The sequence below is a fragment of the Sebastes fasciatus genome, chromosome 9, assembly GCF_043250625.1.
Source record: "Sebastes fasciatus isolate fSebFas1 chromosome 9, fSebFas1.pri, whole genome shotgun sequence".
Lineage (NCBI taxonomy): Eukaryota > Metazoa > Chordata > Actinopteri > Perciformes > Sebastidae > Sebastes > Sebastes fasciatus.
Genome location: NC_133803.1, coordinates 8,119,764 through 8,147,611, shown reverse-complemented (window position 1 = coordinate 8,147,611; position 27,848 = coordinate 8,119,764). Strand labels below are relative to the sequence as shown.

General features: G+C 41.2%; 1 protein-coding gene across 9 annotated transcripts in view; it reads right to left on the bottom strand.

Moving 5' to 3' along the window:
* Positions 1 to 27,848, bottom strand: part of LOC141773759 (A-type potassium channel modulatory protein KCNIP2) — a 197,158-nt gene that overhangs the window by 127,376 nt on the left and 41,934 nt on the right. For 8 of the 9 annotated variants that reach the window (XM_074645773.1, XM_074645778.1, XM_074645781.1 and 5 more), the window contains one exon: positions 19,014 to 19,129. The exons of the other annotated variant lie outside the window; for it this stretch is intronic. In XM_074645773.1, coding sequence (XP_074501874.1) covers positions 19,014 to 19,129 — 116 coding nt within the window. The remainder of the gene's footprint in view (positions 1 to 19,013; positions 19,130 to 27,848) is intronic. 9 annotated transcript variants of the gene reach the window in all.

Sequence of the window (27,848 nt, the reverse complement as noted above, 5' to 3'; positions counted from 1 at the left end):
TCACCTTCAGGATAATTAAAGGTGCTAAATATGGGATAGGGAGCATTTCTATTGGCTCTCAACATGACGACGGTGAGCCGAGGCTTATGGCTAAAGTGTGGTTTACGGTCGCCGTAGTGAAGCCGACGCGAGGTGCGTGCACCAGAAAATGATGTCATCGCGGCTTTCGCGTGGTGCGTGAAGGCTCTGCAAGTTGTCGCGGCGCTTGGTCATGCACCTCTGAATTTTTGTAACTATGCGCCCACTGCGCCTTTCATTTCAACGTGGATACCTTCGAGGGAAGACTGGCCGAACAGGTTCGCCTGTACAGACATCCCTACGACTGTTCATTGAGAGACCACAGGGACAGACACATGACATTAAATACTTGGAAAGAAATAGGCAACACACTGGGGAAAGAAGAGGTAACCGCCGTATGAAAGCAATGCAGAGCAGCGGCCGTGAGCTAGCCAGTGGGGCACGCTCACATGCACAGAGATGTACTATAAGGACACGTGGCCGGCCCGGCTATGTCAACAACGCAAAGAGAAGCTGGGATTACAACACACGCAGAGGGAGAGCGACTTCAGTCTCTGCTCAGGTAGACATTACTCCTTGATATCTTTACATAGCAAATAGTTGTTTGCTGCTATATTAATGTTCTGTATATCGAATTTAGCACCTTTACTTAACACAAGCAATCTACTGTATGTTGCCACCTACAGACTGCTGCAACGATACCAGCTAAGTGGAATTCAGCCATCATTAGGTTTATTTTTTATATGTGTGCTTTACTACTGTTGCATGTCAAAATGTCTTCAGTGAAAAGGGCCTATATACCTCCCTATAGGGGAACCAGAGCTGCTGGCCCAGAACTGCATGTCTTTTCTAGTTGCATGAAATTGGCCGAGGCTAAATCCTTAATGAGGCACAGGAGCTCCCATCATCAGCACATTCCTTAACTCGGTCTTAGCCTTGCATTAAGCAAATCACTGATCTAAGCCTTTTTTTAAACACTCATGGTGACAGTTGTTACCCAGCAGACAAAAAGATGTCACAAAGCATCAGAGGCAGCGTCAGTCACACAGTTGATTGTTAAAGACAGCTCTCTTACCACCTGGCAGGAGGTCGACCTGGCACACAAGCCGACACAGACGGCATGTGCAACCCTCAAAGGCACTCACGAACACACGCAAACGCACAATTTCACTTTTTTGCTCTTGCCAAAGGTAAAAGAACATTTTGACTAATTTCAGACTAATGATACTGTACTTTAGAAAGTGCACACACACACACACACAGTAATGAGATCCAGACTTATTATTAGTCAAAGCAGCCATTAGGCAGTGATTTGTAGGACCAGTGTTTGGGGTGAGAGGCGGTCCTCGCAATCAATACACCGATGCCGCTGCACTGCCTCCCATTAGCTGCAGATATTTATGTCTGACTGGAGAAGCAAAGCTGAGGCCATTTGTTCTCATAATGCAGATGCAATAGCATCCTTGCACAGCAAGTCAAAGATCTAGCCACAGAGAAGTGGAAAAGAGGTTAATTACAAATCCAATTTTATTAAAAACTATCTGGAAACATGAATCAAACTCAGAGCACAGTCCCCACTTCATCATCCAGCAAGTAGTCTGTGAAGAAAACCAAGAAACATTTTAATTATTATTAAAAAATGATTCAAGATGAAGAAAATATATTGAAACATTTAAAAAGCAATGGGACAAAGTGCCATCATCCCTGTGCACAGCGGGCCCCTGATGCCCCAAACACACATAGCAGCACCAGGTTGTTTTTCAGGTGGTAATATGCACGACCCACGGCGAGGAAGACCTCGCTAGTGGACCTGTCATCACGAGCACAACCTCTGGACCTGGGTGTTACATGTCTTATAAATGGAAGCTGCAGCCAAGCCTGGCAGGGATTTCACGAAGACCTACATTGGTTGTTTCGTGGTTGAATGCCTTCGGGAGAGATAAAAATGAGAAAAAAAATAAAATAAACAGATCAAAGAAACCACCAACCTCTAGGACCTGATATCAGATTTCAGGCAGGATACACAGACGCCAGGAGAAGGCGAAAATAAGAAACAGAAAGAGAGGGAAGACAAAAAGGAGAGAGAGAGGTGGCTGGCAGGGGTTAAAGAGAAAGACAAAGAGTGGGAGAGCGATGGAAAAGCAACAGCAGTGGCGTGATTGGAGAGTAAGCAGAGCTCGAGGCTGGCGATGACAAGTAATCACTCACACACAATATGCTTTGACAGCACAAGAAACGTGTCAGAAAAGATCCCCCACGCAAACAAGCAACGGCACTCAAAGTGACACATACACGCATGCAGGCATTCCCACACACACAGACACACACACACACACACACACACACACACACACACACACGAGACAATCATTAGCATTTATAAATTACAGCCATGGCTCTATCAGGCAAGAGGAAACAGCAACTTTCCCCTCAGAAACGATTTGTTAATACTCAGGAGATCCGGAGGGTTTAAAGCCCCGGTTTATGTGCTGGATTATGGCTTGCTGGTTCTATATTTAGTAAATATTGATGAGTCAGGTTCAATCTCACCCATGTTGGATGGTTTGAGGCGAGCCAGGCTGAGCTGCTGCGTATCGATATACGTGCAATTACAGATAGGCAGGGCTTTCACCTCTTAGCACACGGGCGCTGAACATGCATACTCATTGCGTTTGCATAGCACAGGGCCAACAAGCCCAGAGTGTGCACAGTGCCCTCAGCTGAGAAGCAGATGTGACATCCACAAGATGAATCTACTCCACAAATAAATCAGACCTTCATAGGGGTTCCTCCAGAGGATTAGATTTGCTAGGGCACACCTGCGCACTTACACATACTGTACAGTACTTAGCCAACACACACTTAATGTCCAAACACACATGCGAGAGAGACACACACATGTGTAATCGTGAACGTTCACGTACATGCGATCGCACACGCGCAGGTGCAGGCATTACATAATGAAGTCTGCCCCTCTAATCCCTAAGGTGCTTGGGGGTCCTCGCCCTGCAGCTCAGCAGCAGAGAAAACGAGGGATGAGGGGAGGAAAGGATGCAGTGGATTACATTATCTAATCTAACATAAAATCACTCATGAAGGTGTGTAGTTTAATCCCTTCGTCCATGTCTGAGGGCAGGGCACAGCTTCTCCCACGCTTACAATGAAGCTGAAGGTCAAAGTCAAAACAGTATGCAGCAATGGAACGGTGCCATGACCAGAACTGAAAGATATGCATCTAACAATATGAGCTACGCGATTAAAAGCCGTTTCACACCAAGCTTTTCGTCCGAAAAATTCACACAGAAATTTATAAAAACTGATTTTGTGGGTTATTATGAATGCTTGCACACATCTGATGAACATTCGTGCGGGGTAAAGAATATGCGGACGGACCTTGATTTAATAAATAAATATCGCTTCATTCTGCATAATAATTAGCCATGTGCTTCTGTTTGCTACACAGAAAGTGTGTGGTTTTCGGGGGCTGTGGAACAATAGGCATTAGTTTACGGGGTAACGGACTGTCGGACAATATGTGGCTTGAGGTCTCCCAGCAGCAGAGATACGATGAAGATGGTAATGCAGCTGATATGCACTTGCTTATGTTGTATGTTGGTTACGGAATGGGGTTAGCAACAACAGCTAACGTTAGTGTTAGCATCACATTTGGGGTCCAATTAGTTTATTTATTGTGTAGTTAACGTTAGCTCGTTAGACCTTCTCTGTCTGGATAAATCATTGGGCCTCATTGCGAAAATGGAACACGGATAATCGCACTGAACCTGGTGTGCATAGTTGTCAATGCGGAAATTTCGCATGCGGATTTCGGCATCCCCGCACCACATTTTTTGCATTTTCGATAGATCTTAACCTGGAAAAATTACACTCAACAACATGAATTGAATGTGCTTTTGTTTGAGTATAATACTACTTCTGCACTCTGTTGTTCAGGACATTAAAATTCTAAATGTGACCAGGTTTAACAGCCACAAATTCCTTCAAAAATCTCAAAACCATTGTATTTTGATAGATTTTGGAGTATGTGCAACTAAGGGTTCACTATTATGACTTTAACTGGTTTAACAATCTCCAATCTGATCTCAGATAGGACTGATCATACCTAATGTTTTTGCACCCAAACACAGAATCCACTTGCCCAAAGTGATACAGATGCCCAAGTCCTGAAGTGAAGGCAAACATGACCTTTTCACCTTAACATTTCAACAGCATCCAATTACTGTATGTCTTAGGGCAGTCTACAGTGTTTAAACAGGTTCTGAATGGCCATACTCGAAGGTCAAGAGAAGCCTGCCATCCTTTTAAATGGGCATACCGTTGAAAACTTTCAGACATTATCTCCTCAAAGGCAATCATCATGGGATTGCAAGTTCAAATACTGCATACTATCTCACCTCAGCACACCGGGCCAAACTCTGAGTGAAGCGGGTATGATTGTCGGACTTCTGGTTTCGGAAAGCAACCCCCCCAAAGACGTCAGAAAGGTGTGGAAGTTTTTCGACAATCCAAAAATGCGCTTAGTTTGAAGCAGACTAACTCCTTAAAAAGGCATATTTCTCTTGTCTGGCTATCAATTTTCTCAGACAGAAGTATCATTTACCAAAGTTTTTCCCACTAATAAGAGGTATAAATCTATTAGAATGTAACCAATGAGTGGTAGGAGTAGTGTTTAATCATAGCTGAGCTAATGATACTGCAGTAGTGCTTTGCTGCAATTTATATTTAGTCTCCTGGCTGCAGTGGATCAGCTGCCTCTAAAGTAGTCTGGATGCTGTCTGAGTATTTCAGTGAATGACAGGAAAATAATGGAAAATAAAGCTATTTTTAGGATATGTTGAGGTGACCAGCCAGTTTGGAGGAAAATGAACTTAAGTGACTGTTAACGGCACCAGCCATTTCTCCAACACTGCCAAAACCACAACTCTTCATTTAAAACTAACTCTGTGGAGGTTTAATTTACGTTTCTGCAGTGGAGTAGATTTATTTATTCTCTGGAAACACTCAAAATTCCTGCAGGGCTAAACCTTAATTTCCACAATTAATTTCTAAAGTGTTCCCTACCACAATGCATTTAATCTACGACTAAATGAATGAAACAAGAAAGACACAAAATGAGAGGACATTAACAATGATACAGATAATGCGGAGCTACAAATACTGAATGGCAAGACCACCTAATTGAGTTAGTTTAATCGAAAGCCAGACGGCATTCCCTTTGGCGCTGACCCTGGGTCTGACGCTAATAGACAGCAGAGCAGACGGGGGAGAAAAAGAAGAATAGGAATGAGCAAATGAAAGGGAATAGTGATACAATGCAGGGACCAGGAGGTTGGAGAGGGAAAATTGGAAAGCGAGAGCTGAAGGTAAAGGAGCGCGTCAGGAGGCATTAAGAGGCAGAACCAGAGGTTATGAATGAATGACAGACAAAAGAAGATGAGAGAACAGAAGAAGGCAGGGGTGACTTTCTGATATATTTCACACAAGACGAGCTTGAATGGCAGAGAGGAGGGAGATGAAATACTTGCCTTGTATCTATTACGACACAGGTTTGGCATCAGTTTGCACTAAACATTATTCTTTTTGCACTCGGGGTGTTCTCCTCGACACTGTGCTCAATTTTATGAAAATGCCTCCACACACAAAAGATGAGAGAAATAATTTGCATATGGGCAGTCAGAATGTCCCTGCCAATGTCAAGGTATTGAATTACTATTGAATTATTCCTAATAGTTAGTATTTACTCAAACACGCCTATCCATCAGTAAAATGTTCCCCAAGTATATAGACAAGGAGAAGTTGCCACTATGTGTTCTGCAACATGTTTTCTTGAACGGAGAGAGAACAAGGGAGAGTCCAGCATGTATCAGAGGTAAAGTTTTTAACAAACAGAGCTAAAAGGAGAGCGAATGTTGGACTTACATTTGTCAGGAGGCCAGAAACACAAATGCAAATGAATGTGAACGTTGCCCCATGTCTGCTGACTGGGTAAATTATTTGCTAACAAAACTAAATGGACTTGAAAATGCTTAACACAACTTTAAATTGATAGCATTTAAAGTTACTGCATCCTCCTGCTGCTGCTGACTGCTACTTATCTAGGCCCGCCTTCCCAGCTGTCCCATAGGCTGGTTGCCACAGTGGGCTTTGCAGGGATTGGTTCTTGCAAAATGCCTGTCATATCCATCAGGGAGGGCACAGGTGTAACCAATCCAGTTACTAATTAATAAGTGTGAGAGCTATGAGCGCAGTAACCAATACACCTACTAAAATAGAGTGTTTAACTTAATATACCGTGTATGCGTGTCATGTACACGCACGCATGGTAGATATCAAGTTAAATACTTTCATTCCCTTTTTCTTTATTTTTTTTTATTATTTTCATTCAAATATTTTTAATTTACCTATTTAGCCATTTTCTTTCTTATTGTCCTATTTTGTTGGTACCACTGGGTGTATAAAATACAAAAATAATAGTAATAATTAGCAAATATATGTTGGACATTTCATGGATGTACTATTTCCTTGAGTTGATTGCAATAAAATTATATAAAAAATCGACCCTGTGACACTTTTGCATGGCCTTTTCTGTTATACTTTTTGAGTAAAACATGTTTTTTCTCCGCTTCCTGACAGGAGTTGGATTAACCAATCAGCTTGCTTGACACTCCGGGTTGTTGAGATTTTGGAGGTGTGCGTTTCGGCTCCTCTGCAAGCTACAGTTTCCTATAACACCCTTTCCTGCATAGGTCCACAGAGACCTTTACTGCATTTATGAGTTTGTATTCTTTTCACAAACTTCTGTTTTGCACTCCACCCTCACTTAGAGACCCAAACTCCTCATCAGTCTCTGCCTTCATTAGTCCGTTAAACCGCAGCTACCTTGAAGTGGAAGTTCACCGTCCTTTAGCCATCAACAGTTCTCCTTTCCCTCCCTCCTACCCCCTCCTCATCCACCTCCTCCTCCTCTCCTGGGAAGCCTGTAGAGTGGAGGCTTCCCTCTCCTCTTGATAAACGAGCTGCAGTAGAGGGAAGCTACACGTTGTGCGGAGGAGAGGCGACTATTATACGTGGAGAGAATGGGGTCGTGGATGAAGGAGAGTGGAATGAGGGAACAGACAGCAGCTGCTTTCACAGATGAGAGTGGTGGCTGGTCACTGGCCTGTGAAATACGAAGAGATGAATGGCCGTGGTTTGTCAAGGCTGGAGCTCCGCCGGTCCAGATCTGTACAGATAAAGAGAATCCTCTTGTCTACCACTAGCTTTAGTTTAAAGGGGTTTTCTGTTACTCCTACTTTCTTTGTAAAGTGGAGAATTGTGTGAGCAGAGAAGTGATCTTGAGGTTCAATGTTTCCTAATGAGGAAGTATATGTCGCATTTTCCTCATGTCCTGCTGACTGAATCTCTTTACAAGTTTGTGTCCTGTATATTAGGGGTGGGGGAAAAAATCAATTCACCTATGTATCACGATTTTGAAATAGATTTTTTAATGCCAGAATCAATATATTTGCTTCATTTGAGTCTACGCGGAGGTAGAAGGAAGTTAACGCTTTTATTGTTGTAGTGTGAGTAGCGTAACGTCATATCCGTTCCGTATCCTTCAACTAAAGCAAACCGCAGTCGGCCGCAGCGAGCCGAAACGAGAAAGCAGAAAACATGACATGTCCCTTATTAATTAAAAGGAAAATACCACTAATTTGCGAGGGAAATGTCTTTATTCTTTGATTTTTCGGTTGCTGGAAAAAATGTAATAAATAATTCCTTACAATTACTGATATATTTGACTTCAGGACATCTCTGACTACATACATGCTGAAAATTTAAACATTCTCAATGTATTAATTTGGACATTTTTCAAAGTAAAAGTCTCTAGAAGTGTATTATTTAACTTTATTACCATGGTCTAGTGTTAAAAAAGTTAACAAAAATCTCAATATCGAATTGCATACTTGTAGAATCGCAATACTTAAAAAATCAGAATACATAACGAATCGGCACCTAGGTATCGTGATTGTATCAATCGGGAGATAGGTGAATCGTCCCATCCCTATTGTATATCTTGTATTTGTAGGTCTGCATCAAAACACAATATTTTTTTAAAAGACTGGAAAGAAATCCAAATGTTATTTTGGCACTGTTTGCACGCAGGCATCCAAATACAAGTAAATGCCAGCAGCAAACATTCAGTCAACAACTAAATGTCCACTTGAGCTATTAGAACCAACAGTACTTGTTCCTATGGGCTTTCTGGTGGCAGTCTGCGGGGCAGGCCTGCTAAGCTGTCAATCATGCAGTCACCTGACCGATCTGCCAGCTCCCGATGGCCTGAAGGGAAATAAGGGCTCATTTCCTCTCCCCGTCCTCAGAGCTAAAATGGCATGGCAGAGGTACAGGGGCGCGTGGTAGACCCATTTACACATGGCATTTACTCACTAAATGTGCTCACTGGCCTTTGGATAATGCACACTCACTGACTTTCTCTGGCCCTTTCTTTCTGGCGAAATGGGACTAATTTATCAGAATTCTTTGGAACACGACAGTGGTGGAATATTTTGCGGTTTCTCTGGATATAAAATGTAAAATGGACACTCAGATTACTTCATTCCCACTCCTTATTTCAGTGCTTTCTGTCTGCCCTGCTGTGCCCTGAGAAAGAGTGTAAAGGCTCAACTACAGGTTTGTATTGATTGCTCTCACACGGCTCTCTCACAGGTTTAGAGATGATGTAGGTGTTTTCTTTGTGCACACTGTCCATGTGATCGCCGACGACTATGTACTTCGGCGTGTATGATTACACACCGTGTGTGTTTGGACAGGCATGAGTCTATATCAATAGGGTGAAGAGTACAAAGCTAGCACCCCGGGGCACAAATACAGAACCTGATCAATACCCACTACACAGCCACAGGATGAAGATCTTAACCATTAACAATCAATTTCAATCTTCCCTACCCTCGAAGACATCTATAAGCCATGTATATACCATCCAATAAACCGTTCATAGCAGCTCTCAGTTACTCATTTATGACCTTTGTATTGTCTGTTTTCTTTGTCTTTAGCAGAGGAAAGAAGCATAGAAGGAGCTGACAGATGTTAGTATATTCCTTTGAAATTTGAACTTGAACTGAAAGAGACAAGAGTGCATTGTGGATTCAAGCGCAGGCTACAAAAAGTGAGCAAAAGAATAAAGAAAAGGGAATTCAGAAGAGACTAGAGAAATGACAATGAGAGAAAGAATAGGACAGTGGCCAAGAAAAGTTGAATAAAGAACAGAAAAAGAGGCACTTGAGGAGGATGGAATAAAAGATGTTCTGTCCCATCTTGTCTCAGTGCAAATACGGCACAAAAATAAAGAAAGCGGCGAGCACATTCTCAGCCAATGATTTTAGGGGAAGGAAAATCTCAGTGAAGCTTCATCTTATTGTGCTAGAGAAAGGATTCAACAAAAGGAAGCAAGCCGCGGTCTCCTGACTCAAAGTAAAGGATGAGAGGATGTCGCCTGTGTGACTAGTACACAGTAATCATCTCTAATTATTTTTCGCCAAAGCTCAAATCCCTGCAATCACACTGGGGCTTAGCTACACTTATCGCACTCTGCACTAATGGGACCAGCTTGATTGAAAAGGGAGAGTTATCATTTGGATTTATCACACAAGGGTGAACATCCATATACTGTGTATAATATACTGCAGACACACACATACACAGGAGTTTGCAAACTTCCGTGCACATTTATTGTAACTCATACATGTATACACATTAAAGAAACAATGAAATTAACATATTGTCCCCATGGATGTATTATAAGAACTGGATACCGGAGCCAAAGTTGGCGCCTCTTCAATCCGATGAGGATTTCTCGCCTGGTGCATACGCCAAAAAAGTTTTCTAGCTTCCAGGTTCTCTTCTAGGGCGGCCCACTGAATATGCACACACAGTAGTGTTTCACCCGCTGGCCCCTCTTGGCCCATAGACTTCACATTTTGATGACATCACAGGTTTTTAAATCGCTTTTCTCGGCTCAAGGAAGTTTTTACAATATACAACCTCCATGGATAAAAAGTTCTTAATAGAAAGAGTCACTTGTGTTTTCGCGGCCCCGCCGGATCTAGTGCATATGCAGCCTTAAGGCCCAGACACACCAACTCGACATAAAAGAACTAGCGGCGACGAAGGCCACCAGTTGCTGCGCCGCCTCACGTCACCTTTGTCTCGGCCAAAAGGTTGCACTCGAACACACCGCAAAGCCTACAGCCGACGGCCAACTACCACGTACGATCTGCGCCTGTGTCAGATGAAATAACTCTCCACACCAGCAGGTCACGGTCGTCCGTAGAGTATTTGTCATTCAAAAAGGGAAACCGGAAGACTGAGGACTGCGGATATACTGTACAAGCCATTGTTATGTTTACATATATGAAACAAAGCGGCGTTTGCCAACCAATTTTCACACCTCTCTCACTCACCAATTCATTCCAGATGGCCATGTCGTTGTGAAAATATCTATGTGTTGGAATGATCAGATGAGATGAAGATGAAAAATGAGAAGAGCCTTCTGTGTTTTTCCTCTTGACTTGCTGGCTTGCTTTGCTCACTTCCGTTCCTCTCTTTCTCGTGCACTGACTCGTTTAAGCTGAACAGCCAATCAGAGTGATTTCTCGCCACCGATTCAACATTCATTGATTCGCCCGAAAAAACTCCGACACGGGCAGACTAGAGCCAACGGTGCAGGACACACCGCAAAAACTAGGCCGATGGACGCCCAGCGATGGCCCCAAATCGACGACCGACTGTCCAACGACCGACTGTCCAACGACCGACTGTCCAACGACCGACTGTCGGCTTGGCGTGTCAGGGTCTTTACAGACATCTCTTTTACAATGGTGGTCTATCGGGACAATGCTTTTTTTTGCTACAAGGGGATTTTTGGCTTCAATAATGCGAATGGCCACTGGACAAAATTGTAAGCAAGGGTGAGCGGAGGCGTTGTATCCATATCTTATTATACATCCATGATTGTCCCTCACAAACATATTGTCCCTTTTTGTGGGGTCCATGACATTGCTCATGATGTGTGATGGATGATCCAAAGATGAAGATGTTTCCTGAGTAATTCCTGTGTTTCCATTCTGGTGTACTACACAGACAAAATGGACAGTAGCGTTTGCCGTGCCAGCACTCTAACACATACACTAATACACACACTCAGATTTCGATTACGTGCACCACGGGAGCAATCATTAGATTACACAACCGGTGAAGTGACTCCACATGTTGTCTCTCGGGGAAAGCCTTTGTGCTGTGCACTACAACAGTAAAGCTTTCTGAGTCACAGTGAAATTGAAGCTGAAAGTCCGTTGTTAACATGGAGGTCAGTGAATCTGGTGGTGTGTGTTAACACAGATTGTTGTCCTTGGGGCTGTGTCACAACATGTCAACAGTAGAAGCATTTAATTGACTGTTTGCTAACCCCCTCCCCCAAAACAGTGATTGTCCATTTGTAGCGTAGCAACACGGTTGGCTTGTCAAGCTTAATCTCTCTACATGCCGTAGTGGTGTACATGAAGCTGTAGTAAGCATTATTCAGTATTTAAGGAGTTTGGAGGGTGGTGCCTTTTATAGTCGTTCCAAAACCAAAAACACAAGAGCAAAAATGTAAGAATGGATTAAACAGTATGTTTGTCTGCTCTGATGTAAGCTACAATCATTAGCATGTCCAGCAAACTAGTTTACTACCTACAGTAATAACCAAGCTTTACTTAACACCCTTTTTATTTCTTCTGTTTTTCTTCTTATACCATAAATTCTCATATGAAAGCCGGTATTCAAATAAATGGCCAGCACAAACAAATAAAGGTCAGTTGCTAATAAAGGCCAGGTTGGAATTACCTGTAGCCCTACAGCTCACATGATACATTTTATTATAATGTACATTTCCATCAGAGTTCTGTAATACTCACCACTCTGCTGCTCTGAATTTTTCTTTGTTTACTACAGCAATAATGTTTTCATACTCATTAATTCATTATAGTTGTATCTTCTTTGGCGTATTCCAGTTAAGCTATCATCAACAAAAATCAAAACTTACTGTCGTTTTTTCACATTAAAAGCCACCTATAAATAGAGTTGTAAGTTATAATGCGTCCGATACTGCCCAAAATTCGCAAACGGGTAACGGCGAGTATGCCAGTCTATGCACGATCCGATATCATCATTTATTAACCTTCTTCGCTGCTCCAAAACAACTACTGTTTTAAAGCAGCGAAGAAGAACTTATTGCAGGTAGTTTGTCAGGTGACGAAAGCAAACAATAACGGTGCCGGGCTAGTGGACAGTGTAACGGTAACGGTAGTCAGAACGAGGAAAATGTCAGCCATTTGGCAATATCTCACAAGTAAAACGGCGATATGTAGAGTATGTAAGGCTTCCGTTTTGACGGGTGGCAGTACCATAGTAGGGTGAATATGGCTGTCCACTGAGGAGATAGCTAAAAGAATACAGAATTGTTTTTTTATTCCTAGCTTACAGCATACAACAAAGATAGTAATCACATCACATCCACACATGGTCAGTAGTAAATAGTAGTAAATAGTTAAATAAAAATAATAATAACCATTTTTTTTGGAATCGGATAGGTACTGACTGAAGGTATTGAAGTTCAGGTATCGGAATCGGTATCGGGAAGGAATTGAATTTATCAAGACAACGGGCAAAGTTTTGTAAGTTTTGACTTTGCATTAACCGAGGAGCAGAACAGAACTTAGAAATAAAAGCCTGTCTTTCATATAAGCCCAAATAAAAGGCCTGGCTCTCTCTCTGCCACTGATGGTAAATCCTATTACAGTCTAATTCAAACCAAAGCTTTTTCATTTACAGGTGCAACACAGGAGAAAATACAACGTTTCTACTGCAGAACAGCTGAAGGTGACTCTATTACTTGGTAAATTGTTGTATCAGTAAATACACCACAGAAGATTTGGATTGATTTTTACTGCAGTATTTACTCAGGGGTTTCATGTCCCTGTCCTTAAAGTGTGGGTTTTATATCATAAGAGAGCTTGACTGGCAAGTGTTGCACCTGCAGACTGTAATGTGTGAAAAATCAGTGAATGTAGAGGAACATCAATATTTCAACGTTCTTCATGCAAAGTGAATGACTCAGACGCTTCAAAAATTACAAAAGCATATACTGTTTTTTTAGCCTACTGCAGGTTTCTAGCTTAGTTTTACCATTAGTACGAGTAGGAAGCAACACAACAAGGCCTGTAGTATAAATAGACTGCGGTAGAACAACCTCTTCTGCAGCTTCTCCTCTCCATCCACTGTCTGTTCCTACTTACAAGGTCCAAGTTGTGGGTTGTGTCTTAATACCTAATCATCTCATAGGAATTTGTGCTGAATTTAAATGGTTATCCTGTAAGCGTGGAACACATCTACCAGAGATGTTAACCGAATATAGCGTAAAATATGCAACTCATCAGCTGAACTGACGGACCGGGTCGCTCTCTCATGCTCTCTCACCACAGCTCTTAGCTAACATAGCCTGACAAGACCTCCTCCCACAGCATTTACTCTGCGTTGGACTCACTCTGGAAGCACATGAAAGTTTAAAATAGAGTGCTGTTAGTAATGGAGAAAGAGCAGGGAACTGCTGCAGCTTAGTTTTTCCAAGAGCATAAAATTATGTAAAGCTGTATATTTTTTTTGCATGCTAAGTGCTTTCAACCTCAGGGTCTGACATCTACTTTCTATTTAGGGAAAAAGGTGAAAAGAAAAATCCTTTTGATTTGCTCACGTGACACAAATCTGAGCACAAACATTTCTCTAATATGTAAATTAACACTACAAATCTTTCTGAACCTTCTTGACTGTGTCCTCTAGCGGAGTGATTGATCCTTTTATCATCAAAGGCTTAAGCTTTTGTCTCTGGTGACCTATCTGCTTTACGTCTTTGTACATACAGCGTGTAAGCCTCGCAGGCAAGCTCATGGTTTGAATACAGATAAACTGTTCAATAACACAGCCTGCCTCAAGTGCATCAAGTAGACATCTATCACATTGTGTTTTCTCCACACATTCAAAAAGGCAGAATCAATCAGATTTAGGTTGAAGTTTAGAGTCGCCGCTGCTACAGTATCTCAGATTCAGAACTTCAGACTGGAGGGACAAAAAGAAAGGAGGAAATGAAAATTATAAGTGTGTGTGTGAGAAAGAGAGAGATGACAAGGCAAACTGAAGGATGCCATGAGGCACCTACGCCAGTCTCAGAGGTAGATAGCTAATTAATCTCTCAGCAGGAGCGAAACGTCAAAATACCGAACCACAGACCCAAGACGGCATCGAGCAGGAAGAGCAGGGGGTGGGTAAAACAACGACAGGAGAAGAGGGAAACTACAAAATATAATGAGGCGAAGAAAACAAATGCATGACAAACAATGACAGAGATCACAGCGGGTTCTTTAGACTGCATGTAACTTGTCTAGACAGCAGATTGTTGACGATGGAGTGAAGGATGTTTTCAGAATAAATCCCCCCAAAAAATGCCCGGAGTGATCTGTACCTGAAAGGGTCCACAAGCTGTATTTTGAAGCATCTGTACTCAATGGTAAATCATTAATTGTGTGATGTGTACAAATGTAGCAGCTGTAAGATGTTGTGCTATAGGGACAGATGTCTCATTAAGTACAAGCAGTAACTATCCAGATCCAAAGGGTCTGTCTGTCTGTCCTGAATTCAAATTGGCCATACATTATATAAATAAAAGATATGAAGAAGTTCACATAAAGCAATGCTGAAATGTTGATTAAATCTGTGTCTGATCAGGCTGTTCTCATACATCATTCATATGAAAAGTATTTCACTGTAATTTGTACGTAAAATCAATTCCATTTATGTAATCCATGTTATTGTAAACCAGGAAGTATAAAGAGCGACAAACACCGCATAGGGAAGAGGTCGGGGTGGATGAGGGCGTCAAAAAACACCAGACTTTCACCCAGGAGACCGCTGTTCATTACCTGTGTGAAACTAGTAGTCAATGTTGATTTATTTGTTTGAATTACTTTAACCCAAACCACGATCTTTTCCTAAACCTAACCAAGTCGTTTTGTTGCCTTAACCTAACCAAATTGTTTCCTGTGTTGACAGAAGTTTATTTTGAAAAGACTGGAGCGGAAATTGACACGTGGGTCACCTGTTGCTGGACATTCGTAGGAAAAAAAACACGAAAAATGAGGAATAACTTTTCATAAGATATCATATGAACTGTTGTATGAGCATATGTTGATCTGATACATTGAAATAAGTGTATTAAATTATCAACATGATACACATGACAGTTTAACTGTATTCTCGCTATTACAATTCACTTGATGTGATCATGTAAATTGGTTGACTAAACACGACTCCTTACTCAGTCTACTTAAAATTGTAGAACTGTAGTGTTTTTTTCTCATAAATAAAATCTTTGACCGTGTAATGAATCTGGGTAGCAGAGAGCATATTAACTAGCCAAAGTCCATTGTGGCTTTTGGGCAAGTTATTTACAGATTTAAAGGGTCACTCTACTGATTTTAAACAGGAAGTTCAGTTTAGTCATCACAAGCAGTACAGCTCATCCAGGGAAAACCATTGGATGATGTCTTTGTTTGAAGAAATAACCCACTGATGTCGTCAACTTTATTTAAGTACAATGTGATTTTTCTGGAGTAGTGTTTTAAGTGGCTACCGCTACAACCCATTCTCACTCCCAACTGGTCAAATATCATCGTTTGGTAAGTGCAATTGGATACCAATGCTCAGAGGCACCGTTTAGCAACAAGCCGGGCTTTCAAATAAAGCCAATGTAAACCCACCCGCGGCGTTACTCAATGGTCAGAGCATGTGACGTAGTTTTAATGGCGTGAGAGTCCGCTCAGGGTGGGCAGGAGGGGAGGTGGATGGGTCAAACAAACACAGGACTTACACCGAGTAGACCACTGTTTGTGGCCACGTGAAACTGTAAGTAACCGGTGACTTATTTTGTCACGTAGTCCCGTGAGCCATTAGTCACGTGATCAGTTAGTCACGTGAGTCATACGTCAGTGAAGTTGACGTCAACCGCGACTGTTTCCTAAACCTAAATATGTGGTTTTGTTGCCTAAACCTAACTTCCTGTGAAAACGGCAGTTTATTTTGAAAGGACACTAAACTTGTAAAGAGCGTATATTGACACGCCGTCCTTTCCAAAGTAATCCAAAAGTCATACAAGAGGGGAACCCTGTGCATCGGTCTCTGTGCCGAATGGCAGTGACCAAACGGCGGTATTTGACGAGTTAGGAGTGAGAATGTGTTGACCACTAATATAATCTGCTGCCAGCAACATTTGTGATTTCAGCTGATGAAATAGTTGATCATTGTGCTGGCTATAAATGAGTGGGTCATTGTTTGATTCATTGCTCTTTGCTAATAAAACTAAAGGGGAGAAATTAAAAAATGTATGAATTATAGCATCAGACCTTGGAAAAACTAGTTATTTTGCCAACCTGGAAGAGGATCCATAGGCTAACCATCAAATATTTGAAGTTTTACACAGGTATGTTTTGTTGCTGGGCTACTGGGTTGAAAAGCTTTTACAGGTGTTCCTGCTGTTGTTCTTAACTACTATAGTAACCGCAACACACAACAGGGAGCCTAAAAATAGAACCAGACTGGAGAGAGAGACACACAGGAAGAAATAGGGAAGGAGAAAATGTGAAAATCGTACGTTCTCTCAGCACTTGTCTTGTCGTCTTATGAAGCATGTGAATGATCTCAGCTGCTTTCCCGCCCCGTCTTGTTCCCTGTCCCTCATGCACTTGTGCTCTGTCCTTCATCCTCACACACATGAGCACACACACCCCACACACAAACATGCAGTCATGGGAGCATGAAGAGGCATCCATCTCGAGGGAGAGGGTGTAAAGGCAGGTAAGCTACAGAGAATATGAAATCTATTTCTTTTGAGGATGACAGTGTGAGATGCACACACACACACACACAGTGATGTTCACACAGTTGTGTACCAAATACAAAATACATGGAGCCTTCCTGCTGTGACTGGGAAAAAAACACCCAGGTGCATCTTTCATTGGGTTGCTGACTGGTCCCCAGATAGTCTTTGTTGACACTGTACTCTGAGGAAATTGCTGGTATACTTGATGAATATCACACACTCAAACACGAACACACACAGATTAGCCCCACTGAGATAGTGAAACCAAACATTAAAGAGGGGTAGTAGATAATAATAGAACACAGACAGAGTCAAGTACACACAAACAACATATTGGTACACAGAAAACATTCAGGTCTATTGATGTTAATGCCGTACATTTATATGCAAAGAGATTTGCGCTTTGATCACAGGAGAAACATTGACAAATTGCATCTTGTAGGCAAATAGCTCGATAGCATTTTTCTAATTACCCAAGGCTATCACTGTAGATTGGGATCCATGTATAATGCACACACACAAACACACACACACACACACTCATCAGCCGCTAAAGCTGTGAGCAGGCTATCACTCTGGCCCATCAGCTGTAATAGGTTTTCACAAACACCATCACAAATGCGCACACACACACACACATGCAGTCACACCTGAGGGGGGTTCATTCTGCTTTTGCTATTTTTGGCCGTGAATGAATCCCATCTTTCATAACTTGCATTATTCAAACAAAATCCCCAAAACCTTCTGATTGAGAGAGCGCCGGAGAATGCCACTGGGTGCGGGGAAATGCAAAGGCTCTTCACACGCACGCGCACGTGCACGCACACATGCACGCACGCACACACACACACACAGAGAGAGTGTCAGAGCCACAGGCAGAGCTGTCCACATGACAAACGAGGCTCTGAACCCAAGGCTATTCAAAAAGGTCTGCAGCCAGACTACAGAGAGGGAAACCCCATTTCTCCTCTTCCCTCCTACACCTGCTTCTCCCCCAACACACACACACTCACACATTTTTGCACTTTCGCTGCAAAATCATCAGGATAAATTATCTTCAAATTATATCACCTGGCTGACTTGTGTATAATTGATCATTGTAAGTGTGTGTGTGGCAAGTTGCAAGTTAGGTTCTGAATTTGGAAAGTTCATCAAGCTGTCTGAAGTCTGGTTTCGGATGTTGAACTTATAATAACATCCACAAGATCAGGAATAGACGATTCTCAAAACTGCAATTTAAGCCCTTGCATTCAATTCCTACATCTAGACCACCATCATCATCAATGTTGTAGACTTCTTTCTTTTCAACATTATCAATAAAACTACAAAACCGTGTCAATTTGTGCAACAGAAGAGGGGTCAAGTTGTGCCATAAAACAATTATTCTGTATTTTCTCTATCATCTACATTTGTGAAAACTAGTGAATACAGGCGGCTCTGGCTCAGGTGGTAGAGCTTGATATCTATACTAGGGCCCTAAGTCGATTAAAATATTTAATCACAAGTAATCGCATGATTGTCCATAGTTAGTTACAATTAATCGCAAATTAATTGTTAATTTTGTATCTGTTCAAAATGTAACTTAAAGGGAGATTTGTCAGGTATTTAATACTCTTATCAACATGGGAGTGGGCAAATATGCTGCTTTATGTAAATGTATGTATATATTTATTATGTAAATCAATTAACAACACAAAACAATGACAAATATTGATTCTTTAGGTTTACGTGTTTCATACGATACCAGTATCTTCACTGTAGCTTTAAAACCTGAGCCTGCTACAACCTCCCAAAGATCGACTGCGTTAATACGCTAAAGAAATTAGTGGTGTTGAAAATGAATTTGCGTTAACGTGTGTTATTATCGCGTTGACTTTGACAGCCCCAATCTATACATTTCAGGGTCATCGTTAGGGTTTGCGTTGGTTTGATTTGTGCTTTGAGATAAATCTAGTTTTGTCAGTCGCTCAATTAACTGGACATCAGAATTGATAAACAAAGGTCTTACCTAGAAAATGATGCTGGCCGTCTCCGCCTCTGACTCATGATCATCAGAATCATTCTTCCCGAGAACGTGATTTGGAAACCGGTGCCTTTGATTATTTCTCCCAGGACACAAACGACCTAAAAGAACATTCACACAGTTGATCAGTATTTTACCGAAATGACTATTGCTATCAGACGCGTCTTATTTGATGAAAATGAGTTGAAATGGCATTATATCAGGATGATAAACCCTGTTCCTTCCTTGGCTGTTGTAGTTTTATAGAAGGCTCTTCAGCATGATTTTCTTTTTCTGTCTGGCAGAAGAAATATCTTCCAATAAAACGTACTCCTCAGACTCCAAATCAAATGTGACATATCTAAGTGAGCTTCTCATTGACATGGTCTTACATAACACACATAGTTCTTCTCATTGCAGTAATGAGGCCGTGGCTGTTGGCTGCAAAACTGACTCCAACATGTAAAGGATTCAGAAAGGAAGTCTTTACAATGTTAATGAATGAATGGACCTGACAAGACGGAGCAGTTCTCCCTCTTCAACATTATTAGACTCTACTTCATATTCCATTGTTTCTTACATGGGGACAGAGCTGCGGGGGCTTGCATTAAAACGGAAGGCTTAAATGTCAGGTTATTAGATTGACTTCTGTAAAATTCACCACTGGATTTCTGGAACGGGAATGGCAATGGGTGTTAATGGCCTAGAAATGTCACTCATACACAGTCCATCCACGCACAGTGCTTTCCGGAGGGGCCGGGGAAATATGGCTGGGTGGAGACGAGGACTGCTGCTTTGAATGGAGCCCATGAACACAAAGTCGGCATCTTAGCTGCTGCTGCGCTTATCTGCCTGAAGTGTCTTAAGGGGGGGATGAAGTGGAGAAATGTCAACATTATTTATATGCGTGACAGTTTGTTCCGCGTGTGTGTGTAGCGGTATCTGCTTCAGGGTTAATTTACAGTGAATGAACTCAGTTTCACTGTACTGTTTTTGCTCTTAATTAGCTTTCTAATGTGTATAAGGTTTAAATTAAATCCAGTACATATTGTCTGCTTTTTACTGCTTCTGTTTCACTCCTACACATATACACAGCAGTAGGGCTGCGACTACAGATGTTAATTATAGATTAATCTGCGGATTATGTTCAGATTATGCAGATCATGTCATTACAGTATAGAGCTTTTGTACACAATTACCATTCAATGTCCTTACTCTCCTTCATGGAGCTTACAGCACAGTATAAGGTACTGTTGTTTGTTGATCTGTCAGCTAGATATCACAGAGACATACAAAAAGAAAATGTGATCGGACGTGTAGCAATTTATAATGTAATAATCAGCACATAATGTAACAGTTTTGTGTATAATGTAGTAAATTATGGGAAAAATATTACATTATAAACTAAGCAAAACTATTTTTACAGAGATGAAATGTGAAATATTTGCATAACACGTACATAATTATTCATTTAACATGGTGAATGAATCACCTAGTATATTAAATTCAGCATCATCTCTGTAAAGGTTGTCATTGTCCAGGTCACTGGGTAACTTGTAGTCCTGAATTTTGTCACACATCCAAGAGGCTTCATCAATTTGGAACTGATGGATGAAAATGACCTCTAGAGACCAAACAGACAAAGTCCAGTTGCTTTAAATGAAGGACTCCCCTTGTGTCATGTAAAACTAGAAGGGTTATATGCTTTAAGAAGATAAGGAAAGTACTCTGTTTTTACACTATGCGCTGAATTTATTACATTATTCAACCTTTTTTTTGGCTTAGTTATAATGTAATGATGTTCTCATAATGTAATAACCTATTACATTATGCACAAAACTCTTATTATATTACGTGCTCATAGTTGTCTTACATTATGAGCTTTTATTACATTTAAATTATTACATTATACTTAGTTATTAGAGAACGATTGCACTGATATCTGTTGTTATGCTGGTTGTTTAAAGGATATACTTTTTTAATTTGATGTTATTTGTTGCGTAAATTTCTACCTAAATCTAAAAGACACAGAATTTGTGAAATTGAATCTATTTTTCTTAACCATCGAATGAAGAGAGACTGTGTGTGTGCTGCAGCTGCTGTCACCGGGGCTATCTCATTTCACTCTGGATAGTTCAGCATTTGCTTGTTATCCATTATGGTGCAGTGTCTGCACTGTGTATTGTTTCTCTCACCCAATGCAACAAACACCCATATCAGCACATTTCATGTAGGACATATTATGAGTGTTGTAGCAATGACTGAGAGAGCAGATTTTTTCTCCTTTTCTCTGTGTTCACTGTTTTAAAATCAAATTAAAAAGAGCGCAAATGAGAAAGTCCTGCCGCTGCCCACCTACAGGCACAAACCGAAACACAACACCTATAATAAAAGTTCACATTACATTTTAAATTCACATGTTTTTTTGGCCTCTGGACTATTTTTGGAACATTTCCAGGGTCTTCTTTTGAGCGACTATCTTCAGTATCCTCCAAACTGGTTCATAACTCATGCATGCACTAAAAAATCTTGATCCTTCCCGCAACACACACACACACACACACACCCACACAAACACACAGCACATTTCCCTTTCCCTTATGAAATATCCATGAAGGTTTGCATAAAACTGCCTTCAAATCAAGACTGGAAATAGGTCATGTTTTCTTTCTTCATCTTTTTTGATTGCACATGACAGCAAATTTCTCAAACAAGAGGAAGGGTTCAGATTGTTTGTGTGTAAGAGGGTGAGGGAGCGCATGAGACTAAGGCCGTATGCAAAAAAAAAAAAAAATAGAATAGAGGAGAGTAGAAAAACCACCATGCACAATACATTTCTTTATTCTCAAATCATTTCCACTTTTCATATATGTTTTCTCTTTCAGTTTCTGTTTGCAATGTGCATGATCCTATGAGACCCTGTGACACTGATCACACGCACTGTTTCACATACTGTAGGCTGCTACAGTGTTATGAAAGGAAGGCTGAAACAAAAGATGAAAAAGCAAATAGAGAGAATGAGGAATCAGTGAGCCAGTAGAGAGAAAAGAGAGTCTAGATGACAATAGACTTTCAGAGCAGAACGCCAACTGTGACTCAGCCATTTTTGGGCAGAACTCAACTCAAAAAGATAAGAGGAGAGAGAGAGAGAAAGAGAGTCGTGCTCACGTTTATTGGTGCAAAAAAAGGTCAGGAGTTAAAGGGAGACTTCGCAGATTTTCAACCAGCCTTGAATCATTACAAGGATAGAGGTAACCCCCCCTCCCGAACTACCCGCATTATCATCAAATCCTCACAGTAGGATACAGTCCAGTCAGGCCATTTAACATGACAGCTCCAGATCAATGCATCCTCCTTTACCATCACCTACAATGTTGACACTTCACCTCATATTAGGGTCACCACCCTGTGAAGTAAAACTCTCAAAGCGCTCCATCTATAAAATCTGCATTAGCCTAACACACAATCAATAGACACAATAATATTAATATTCTCATCATTCTTGTTTCAATTAGCTAGTGTGCTCTGATTGAAATTCTGTCCTCGTCCTCTATAGGGTTTCGATTCAGAAAGATTACACTGAACAAAGGCCACATCAGCATAATGGACACCGCTGAACAACACACACACACACGCACGCACACACACACACACACACACACACACACGCACGCACGCACACACACTGCAAATGTTATAGATATGAAGGGTGGAAATATTTATTTTCTCCTTACATATTTAAAAGGTCTTATTGATAACATTTGTATGTAGATGAATATTTTGTAAAAATAATACATCTAGAGAGCCTTGAGAAAGGTGCCAAATTAAAGTATGGCTTTTCCTAAAAAAAAAAAAAAAATCCTCAAAATGTTTTGTTTATCTCTGTGGAAGATATCTGCCATTTGGTTCCCACTAATAACAAGGCTTGTGAGCCAATAGTATAATGACGTTGGTATCATGTGGTATCTCCGGGTCGTTAGTAAGTGTGGAAAAAAAACGGATAAATGGCTGAGATTGACGGTAAGTGCCTGGCAACGGCTTGTTGTGAAGTGAATGCAATGGAACGGGGGGGAGGGAGAATGTGACATCTATTGGTTGAATGTTATCAATGTTATCAATAGCACCTTTAAGGGTGAGAGAACAGATCACTGCAGCTGGAAGCAAGGTGAAAAAATGAAAGGAGGCATTTTTTATTCACTTCTTATTCTCAGCAGTAACACACTTGATCACACATCTCCCGTTAAGACTCATTAATCTGCCATCCCATAAAATACCTCCTTGTCTCTTTTGCATAAAACACACCTCCCACAGATATGTCCTCCAGCTTTGTGCACTTTTACAGCCACATACTGTGAGCATAGACACACAATGGTCTAACTTTACCACCTGATGGTGTGTGTGTGTGTGTGTGTGTGTGTGTGTGTGTGTGTGTGTGTGTGTGTGTGTGTGTGCGTGTGTGTGTGGTGTTATGGACACCTGAGGACCTCTTTCTCCCCATTAAGCCAGATTTACACCCCATTCTACGCCCGCTCTCCTCAGGACATCCTGCTGTCCATTTTTTCCTTCTCATCTCATCCATGTCTTTCCTCATTGATGCTTTACTCGTCCCATCTGCCCTCGTTATCTCTTCTCTCATCTCTCTTCACTCTTTATGAGCTATTTTTCCTTCAAATTTTTGTTCTTATTTTTACTTTGATGGTTCGTCAAAACACATTCGGCACAAGAAAAAACAATCACCTTTGTCCAAATGGAGTCATGCTGGATCAAGTATGCTAATGGACCCCATGCTGATCCTGTGGCAAGGCTGAACAGCTTTCACCTTCACTTTCACTCCCTCTTTCGCTCTTTTTCTGTCGCTCTCTTGCTGACTCTTCATGCATTAAACACAGAATTTAACCTCCACCTACAGACAGCAATCTCTTTCTCTACCTGGCAAGCTCTCACCCACACACAGGTCCACCCATGCACTCTCTTCTGACATGAATCCATCTACAACAACCACTTCAACGAGCCCGCGAGATACGAGGTGGAGAGCTTACTTCACTTCTTTTTTTAAACTTATAAAAATATATATGGCACAAACCACAGGAACAGGAGTAGCTGTTGTCTACCCTCTTAAGATTAGCTTCGGTGGCGTTGGTTTCATTTGCAAATGAAATTACTTTCATAAATAAGAGCTGTAGGTGTGTAGTCATAGCAACGTAACACTTTGCTGGTAGAGGATACTTTTTTGTTTATCTGGCACCGACATTTCTCTGCCTATTTTGCTCTGAAAGTGTTGTTGCATATGATTACACTTTTTTATTGGTATATTTAGATTCAATCTGTCGCTTTTGTTTCGACTCTCAACTGTAACTCAACATGTTCTGCATTTACAGAATGTATGAACAAAACAATATGTGTCACATATACTCAATCAAACTCTGCTAAATGATGTTACACACGCTGTTGTGAACAGGTTTGATTACTTAATTGTTGTTCTTCAGCCTTATGAGCGTGCCTTCAAGTACAACAACTTGAGTGGCTGCAATTGATAGTACCACCTGGAATGGGGAGCTATGTTGACACAGAAATTCATGAAGGCTTTAATTCAACCAAACCCTCCATCTGCCTGCAACACTGAACACTTAATTTGCCTTTTAATTGTAGTCAATAAAGCATCATACAAGCCTATCTTCAACCCAATATGTCCATCATTACTCGTAGGAAGCGATCACCCAGAAAAGGATATATTCATAAAGTTGACATAAATGATGCACGTTCATGGTGGCATTCTGATTGTGTGTACTCTATGTCCCTTACTGGATGCATAAGTAGATGAATCTACGTGGTTTTAAGCACTTTTATAATTCATGCAAATCTCATTCAAAGCCAGGCATTGTTCAAAGGGAGGAGAAGGATGTCTCGCTAAAAAGCATGTAGCATAAAATTTACATAAAATCATGAGACCTTGCTTATCAGCAGACAGAGGAGGCGAATCCTATAATCACAGTTAGCACAGTGATCAAGGTAGACGTGACGGCCACTGACAAATAAAGTGCTGATTGACCACATGGTCTTGCATAATGGATTTTTGCCCACTTAAGAGCAGCGGAGCAAGTTGTAAACGCAAAACTGACATATATATATATATATATATATATATCACTAGGGCTCTCAATTGATTAAAATATTTAGTCGCGGGCACCTGGTTAGCTCAGTTGGTAGAGCGGGCGCCCATGTAACAAGGCTTGGTCCTGACCGCGGCGGCCCAGGTTCGAATCCGGCCTGTGGCCCTTTCCGCATCCACTCTCTCTCTCCCCCCTTTCCAAGACTCTATCCACTGTCCTGTCATTAAAAAAATTAAAAAATGCCCCCAAAAATATAACTTAAAAAAATATATATATATATTTAATCGCATGATTGTCTATAGTTAATTGCTATTAATCACAAATTAATCGCACGTTTTTTTATCTGTTCAAAATGGACTTTAGAGGGAGATTTGTCAAGTATTTAATACTCCTATCAACATGGGAGTAGGGAAATATGTTTGCTTTATGCATATGTATGTATATATTTATTATTGTAAATCAATTAACAAGACAAAAAAACTAAAAAATATTGTCCAGAAACCCTCACAGGTACTGCATTTAGCATAAAAAATATGCTCAAATCATAACATAGCAAACTCAAGTCCAACAAGCAACAACAGCCGTCAGTGTGTCAGTGTGCTGACTTGACTATGACTTGTGGGCATGTCTGTAAAGGGGAGACTCCTGGGTACCCATAGATCATTCACATCTCTTGAGGTCAAAGGACCCCTTGGAAAATGGCCGTGCCAGTTTTTCCTCGCCAAAATTTGTTTGGAGCATTATTTAACCTCCTTAGCAACAAGCTAGTATGTATTGGTACCAACGGATTCCTTGGGTTTTTCTAGTTTCATATGAAGTATCTTCACTCTAGCTTTAAAACTGAGCCCACTACAACCTCCGAAAGATCGATTGCATTAAAGCATTAAAGAAATTAGTGCCGTTAAAATGAATTTGCATTAACATATTATTGAGTTAACTTTGACAGCACTGATTATCACTTTACAAAGTTGATATGACTGGTTACCTGACAAATGTACGTCCAATATTCACTCTTTTTGCTCTGGTTTTGGTCCTCACCATCTCCTGAGGGAAATATCAGACTCTTTAGCTGCTAAATGCTCCAGTATGTTCACCAGCTAGTCGCTAACAGTTTGTCAGTGGGGTGATGGGCAGCTTGAATTAGCACATACTGTATATATTTCATGTCTCAAAAAAAACAAGCACAGAATATATTGTTAACCTTTGAAGAAAATCTGATGTATGGTTATCTTCAGAACCACATTGAGGCAATTTTTCCCCCGTAAGATTGTTTTTTAAATTGAGTCACATGAAATGAGCGGTTGCTGACTCAAAGGCCACTCATGGGTTAGATTGGCAGATATAAAACGTTTGTTATTGGAAAGGGCACCATAAAGGACTTCATGTCAGTCCATGAGATGAACAGATGCTTTCCCTCTTCTATTTTTTTCTTCTAGATGCTTTCCTTGGCAGAAGAAGTCAAACTCATTCATTTGTGAATCACATTGTGTGACTCAGTGGTTTTGCAAACAGAGGCACATGAGGCGTTTTGTTCTGTTGGCCATCTGCACCTCCATCAAGCTGGATAAACCCCACTGATACCCCCTGGCAGAAATGAGACAGGCAGCAGGTGCAGCGTGACGCCCAGCTCTGGTGATCACTCCATGTAGGCCGGCTGCTGGCTCACATGGGTGAGAGACACCCAGGATCAAGCTCCATCAGCGATCTTCCGCCCAGCTGAAGCACCCTTGAGCAAGGCATTGAATCCCCACCAGCTTCACAGATGCTGTGCGAGGATAATAAAACGTTCCCCTCCAGATAATGAAGAACGATATAATTATCTTCTCTCTAAGTTCCACAATATGTGCCCTTCTATTTGATTTCAGGGACAATAGCAGTGCAAACATATTCAAATGTATCTGCAAAATAATGAAATTAGCTAAACAGTTCACAGATTGGGTGAAAATAGAAATATGGAAGTGTTATGTAACATCAAAGAGAGGAAAAGAAGTTAGCATTGGACCATGCTAAGTGGACGCATATGCTCCACTGGAGATGGAGAGCGCTGTGGCTGACATCCCATATGGGACAGATGTCACTGTACCGCACATGTTCAGATCAAAGTGTGACTCTGTGTGGGAGTGTGTGTGTGTGTCTGACAAGCCCTGAGTAAATGAGCTCAGCTCGTTTGCATTATTAAAAGGGGGATCCAAGAGCACCTGTATAAGATAGGTAAGGCATGAAAAGGCGTATGAATGACATGATAATGCGCAAGGCAAAAAGTGCATAAGAGCGCCGTTCTTGCTTTTGGCGTGTCATTTGTACGCCATGTAGTCAGCACTGACTGCGATGTAAATGCATCCTCGTAAATATGCTACGATTAGAGCTAGTGACGTAGAATACAAAGTGAGAAAGACTGCTTATGGCGGGCAGGGAGGTGGATGGGTCCAACAAACAGGACTTTCAACCAGGAGACCGGTGTTTGTTTTGTACAGTAAGTTACATTAGTGACATTGATGATGTGTTTTCAGTACTGATGTTTACATAGCCTACTTATTTGAAGCCCAATCATGATGTTTTTCCTAAACCTAACTAAGAGGCATTAAAGCTGCCTTCACATGATAAGAGATTTGCGCTTCACTCACTGTGAGGTAGGACGCAGGTAAAATATGCCCCCAAAAAGAGCGCAAGGAACACTATTCACTGTTTCTAGGCAACAACAACAGCTGCAGCTGTTCTCATTGGTTGCGCT